The sequence below is a fragment of the Apium graveolens genome, chromosome 8 (assembly GCF_009905375.1).
Source record: "Apium graveolens cultivar Ventura chromosome 8, ASM990537v1, whole genome shotgun sequence".
Taxonomy (NCBI): Eukaryota; Viridiplantae; Streptophyta; class Magnoliopsida; order Apiales; family Apiaceae; genus Apium; species Apium graveolens.
The window spans coordinates 114,091,951-114,097,996 of record NC_133654.1 but is presented as its reverse complement, the minus strand read 5'-3'; the positions used below and the strand labels follow the sequence as shown (position 1 = coordinate 114,097,996).

General features: G+C 32.4%; 1 protein-coding gene across 1 annotated transcript; it reads left to right on the top strand.

Annotated features, from left to right (window-relative positions):
* Positions 1-2,403: 2,403 nt before the first annotated feature.
* Positions 2,404-5,664, top strand: LOC141679872 (glutamine-dependent NAD(+) synthetase-like). The gene is made up of 6 exons (XM_074486245.1): positions 2,404-2,475; positions 2,590-2,757; positions 2,950-3,045; positions 3,352-4,718; positions 4,822-5,018; positions 5,195-5,664. Exons 1-4 carry the CDS (start codon positions 2,404-2,406, stop codon positions 3,388-3,390), a joined length of 375 nt encoding a protein of 124 aa, XP_074342346.1. The 3' UTR covers positions 3,391-4,718; positions 4,822-5,018; positions 5,195-5,664.
* Positions 5,665-6,046: the final 382 nt, after the last annotated feature.

The window sequence follows — 6,046 nt, the reverse complement described above, 5'->3', positions numbered from 1 at the left end:
ATCTACAATATATTTCGAGAAAGTTCAGAACACTTGCCTGATATTAGCTTGCTATACTTTACTAATTTCCAATTACAACCGTCTTACTCCTGGACTATCTGCTTTCATTTCCTAAGCCTTGCCTCTTCTTCTCACATATCATAAACATCTATCAATACTCAACTCATACGATTCTATTTGATATACACTTCTATATACCCTTCGTTTTACCCAAATCCGACTAACGGATTGAAAGTTATCCTATAAACAAATAAATACCGAATATATAGACCGTCAGTCAAGCAACAAGTCACATATAACACATAACACGTCAAACAATCAATGATATATAATTTATAAAGGAGTCTCGGGTCATAAACAGGCTTTCGGGTATTTAATATGATTTTTAAAACATTTTTTGAAATTAAAACGGGTTGTTGGATTAATTTTGAAGCAATAAACAGGGTTCGGTTGGCCAAATCTGTCTTCAAAACAATTTTATAATAATTATTGAGCCTGGAAAACAATTTAAAATAATATTTTAAAGCTCGAAACTATTTTTCAGAATTTTTAAATCATTTTTAAATAATTAAATCTACTTAAATAATTAATTAAAATCAATTAATAATTAATTAAATTATTTAATCAATTAAATGACCAATTAATTGACCAATTAATCAATTAATTATTAACTAAAATTAATTAACTAATTAATTCAGATTTATTTTTGAATTAAAAATAATTTTTGGAATTAAAATAATAATTTTTGGAATTTTCAGAAATTAAAAATGAATTTTTTTATAATTAAAATAAATAATAAATATGATTTTTAAACATTTTTAAAACATGAATCCTATTTCTGCAATTTCCAGAAACTTCAGGGACTAAACTACACCATCTTCAAAAGTATAGGGACTAAACTGCAATTTTGCAGTTCAGTCGACGGAAAATTACGGGGATAGCCGGAGAACACGTTCCCGACATCCTCACACCACCATCTCCTCCATGTTAGATCTTCTAAATACCAGGAATCTATTTATGCAATCAAAACACATTAATAACCCCTGAGTTGGCCAGAAAATGGCCGGGAAGTTCGCCGGTTTCCGGCGAACTCGACGTAACTTTAAAACTCAACTCCCTCTTCTACAGACCTCGTCAATTAGCAAGACTTATACGATTCGATTGCAAATTTCATAAGGAACACAACCCACCCCTCAAGAACATCTGTTTATCCCGAAATAAGAAACCCCCAAATTCAATTAAGAACATTCAAACAAATTATAAACCCTAATTTCAAAATCCGAAAATCAAACTCAATTTTGAACATGTTATTGAACTCCAAATCAGTCATATGACATATGAAAATAATCAGGAAAACAAGCTCTACAACATGCAATCATCAAATCATTCAAACAATCATCCGAATAAAAATTCATATTTTTAATCAAAATAATTCGAAAATAAATAAAAATATATAAAATCAACCTTTGATTCTGCAGTTCTAAAACTTGTATAATCTGATAGTACTCTTCAAAACCTCCGTTTTGGTTACTAGAGTTTCCCGAGCAGATTTCAATAACATCTTCAAATAATAGTTTAATTCTTGAAAGATTATATGAATATATAGATTTTCTCTATAAAACTATATAATTACTGTTTACAAATGATTTTCGGTACGAAATAAAATACGGTAAAGGCTATTTATAATTACGGAAAATTAGTATCCCGTTGGATCATTCAGGATATAAAATGGTACGTTTATTTATAAAAACAGATCCAAACGGTATCGGTCTTCAGGATAATTATCCAAATTAGTAGAATTTGTACTACGGTCTTGGTCTCAGTGCCTGGTTACACATATTACGAGGTGATAATTATAATAGTTTAACAAAAAGATCTCGTTTATCAAAAATCCGAGTTATATTGATTTACCGAAATGAATAATGTATCGAAAATATTGTGCCGGGACCCGCGCAGGACAAACCGTACGCCGGATCGAAAAAGTAGAAACATGGAAAATGCTCGGAATATTGCAATTAGGTTTGGAAGGTGTTCTCGGAAGAGTTTCGGGTTATAAAAACGTAAAAACGGGTGACGTCGGTTGGTTCCCGATTGTATAAAATAGTTCATAAATACTCGGAAAAAGAATTTATAAAATCCATATATTACCTATAAAATCATAAATCAACATAAAAATAAATAGGACGATATGACAATTATCTATATTTTATTTTGGACATATAAAAATTAAAATACACAATTGATATTATTTTTGAAAATCCAAATATATATACCACTTAACAGTTAATTCACAGAATAAATACTGGACATGCATAATATTTACTTATTAGCAAAAATAATTACACGATATCTCAGATATTACAGTTTATGTGCCCTATATCTTATAATCTTCCTTGCCTTTTTATGGATATTGGGAATGTATGTTTTAATTGGCCCGACGATGGTCACTCTAGGGTTAATTTGTTAAGTGCTACGGTATTTATTTTATTTTTTAATTTATCCAATGGTTCACTGAATATAAAATGCTAGATTTTTAATATTCTGTATATGATCAACATGATGTAGTACTGATTAAGCTCTCCCGTGTAGTATGATTGTAGTTCAGCTGATATCAATCCAATAGGAAGTATCATCAAGCAAGACTTCCGGACATTTCTGCGTTGGGCTGCCGTCAATCTTGGTTATCTATCCTTGGCAGATGTTGAAGTAGCTCCACCCTCTGCTGAGCTGGAGCCTATTCGGTCCAATTATAGCCAGGTACGTGATTTAGCTCCTAAAGAATTTCTTATCTATATTACAGGTTTGTCTAACAAAAATGTAGTTATATTAATGCTAATTTCAATAAAGAAACAGGATCTCGAAAAAGTTTTTGTATTTGACATTAAATTTTATTTACCATTCTGCACTCGAGGTTCATTTCCAAATGACCATTGTATCCTGGTCTAACAGCTTGATGAAGTAGATATGGGTATGACATATGAAGAACTATCGATGTATGGAAGATTGCGAATGACATTTCGCTACGGTCCTGTATCTATGTTCCAGGTATGTTTTTGAAGTAGTCCTAGTGTGTGTGTATGTGTTGCTTGGTCTACAGATAACAACTAATTGGAAATAATAAGAATCTGTTAAAGCCATGAATGTTGGAAATTGTCTCTTTCATATCCTTTTAAACTCATTAGTCCTATTATATTACCTATCCGGTGCACAAGGGTTTGATTGTAACTTTTTGAGTCACAATTATTTTCTTCATTTTCTAGCAAAAATCGCCTCTGGCTATAAATAACAAACCAAGAAACAAAACAAACGTTAAAATGCTAAAATTACCTCATCTTTCTCTAACATGTTCAGGTGGATTTGGAAGTTATGTTTGTTGATGTGAAGGGGTAATTTGAATGAGCTACAAAGTTAAGAGAGCCTGTTACATGACATTCTAGTACTTTTTATGCAATTGCATATAATTGTTATTATTTTTTTCCCAAGCTAGTAGCATAGAAATGATGTACATGACATACCTATTTTATTCAAATCATATGAATTACCATGACCTTGCAATGATAAATAACACTCTTGTATGATTATATATAATCGATTACTTAAATAGTTTAAGTTACACACATTTACTTTCATATATTTTGCATTAATACATCATGGAGTTTGTACATTCAGAAGCATAAGCAAGAGGTATGAACTTTCCCAGATGATTTCATCTTCTTTGCTCGTTCTTGTACTTTTATCTTATCATTTTTCTTTTTCTCTTCAAGCTGTGCTCTTGCTCCTTGAGAAATATTATCAATCTTGGCTAGCTTGAATTGGTAAAGCTGTGAATTTCTTGCCCTTCTCCGATCTAGTTTTCCCTGCATGACAACAACTTGTCAGTAAAGTTCTAAGCTGACAAAAATAATCTGGAGTCCTAAGTATTAACCTTTCTCCTATCCATTTGAAGCTTAGCTTTCTTTTTCTTCTCATTCTCCCAAGCAAGAATATCAGAACTCATCTTTTCATAACTGAATTGTTTGAAAATAAATCAATGCTACTATTAGCTCTTACATTATCTATTTTTTAATCTTCTATACAAAATCGTCTATCCTGATTAACTACAAACTCAAAAATGTTTACCATTTATGAATCTTTGCATTCTCGGCTTCTTCCCAAGCCTCCGCTCTGGTGTTTCCATTTCTACCTTGGGTAGAATTTCAGATAAATATTTCATTTCCAGTAGCAGGGGTTGCTGGCCTAGATGACTCACATCCTACTGGAATTTTTATAGATGATTCTACAAATTCAGATTAATAGATACAGGCAAAAGTGTTCATTTTTTAATTTACAATTGAAAATTTTATTATAACCGTGAAGATCATCTACTGAATGGTGACCAGTATGGAAGGCTATATAGAAGGAAAAACTTGTATATAGAAGGAAAAACTTGTATATTGATTACATAAATGTGTATAATAAAAATATCGAAGACCTGAGAAAACCTTTAGTTATAGATCCGTAGAATTATCTGAGAACTCGACCTAACATATTTGGTTTTGCCGGCTTGCATATTTATATGAAGATATTGAGCCAAAGGTTGTTCACTGGGACATCAAAGCTAGCAACATTCTGATCGACCATAAATTCAATTCAAAAGTTTCTTATTTTGGATTGGCCAAGCTCCTGGAATCAGGTGAAAGCCACATAACTACTAGAGTGATGGGAACATTTGGGTCAATGTAATATACCATCAAATATTATACACTTAGCCTTTTGTAATGCTTTATTTGATTTTGGGACTTGGAATTTGCATTCAATCATTACTTTTTGTATATTATGCAGTTATGTGTCTCCAGAGTATGCTAACACCGGTATGCTAAATGAAAAGTGTGATAATTATAGTTTTGGGGTACTCCTGCTAGAGGCATTAACCAGAAGAGATCCAATAGACTATGGTCGGCCTGCTAGTATTTCAGAAGTAATCAACTTACTTTCTGATCTTCATATATAACATGGTTTTGGCTCCAGGTGGACTACTGGTAAGCATTATTATGCGCAAATATATATGCTCACACAAATTGTAGATAGTTTGATGTCTAGATTTCCATTTTTCTGCCTACTATTTTACTTTGTAGGTAATAACTACATGCACTCAATATAGCCTCAGAGGTGAGTCTTAAAACAAAATAAACCATTGGGTTACATGATATAACAGAATCCGTGAAAATTGTGGATGTTCCACAACCACCAGTGCAGAACTTGGACATAGTAGGGACTGCCAGAATTCTGGATATTTCTGAAGCAACAAATGAGTCAAGGAGTGTTAATGAAGCTGCAGATTGATATTGAAGAGCTGAGCAAGCTGCAACCACCAAGTGATGCAACCGGAACAAGCAAGCAGCCACCAAGTGATACAACCGGAGCAAGCAATTCCAGTCCTTGATCCTACATATCGTAGTTATAATGATGCCTTTTGCGATATTAGACCATATATGGTACTTTTTAAAAATGTTCTTGTGGTCGTAGACTGTAAATGAAGTACTTCATTTTATTTAAGTAGAATCAAGTCGGAATGTGGGAATTGATATTGGAATTATGTAGTGCTTGTATGACTGAAAGTATGTATTCAAGTTTTCTAAGTAGTTTTGACTTGGCTTGCATATGGGGATTTGGTTTTTGTGTTGTGGTTGGATTTGAACTATATTGGGATGTTATAATTTAGACAAGAACCTGTCAAATTTTTTTACTCAACATGTTGCCTTAGCCTAAAATAATGTTGGCAAAAATAAATCAAAAGATGTTGCTATAGCCAGGTAAGTGTTGGCAAAGATAAGAAATGTTAATAAAATTGGTGTTGCTATAGATTGAGACTGTGTTGCCATAAGAATTAAGGCAACATCAAATTTGTGTTGCCTTTAAAAACCCAGTATTTCCATAAACCTAATGCCAACACCGGTTCAGATGTTGCTATTGACATTATAATCTTGCCATAGAGGTCTATAGCAACACATTTTTGGTGGTGGCATTGTTTTGTAAAATGTGTTGGCAAAACAACAAAGGCCACATG

Coding starts and splice junctions, on each gene's coding strand:
- LOC141679872 (XM_074486245.1), top strand. CDS start 2,404: ATGGATATTGGGAATGTATGTTTTAATTGGCCCGACGATGGTCACTCT. Junction 2,758..2,949: donor TTCGGTCCAATTATAGCCAG/GTACGTGATTTA, acceptor CTGGTCTAACAG/CTTGATGAAGTAGATATGGG. Junction 3,046..3,351: donor GTCCTGTATCTATGTTCCAG/GTATGTTTTTGA, acceptor TAACATGTTCAG/GTGGATTTGGAAGTTATGTT.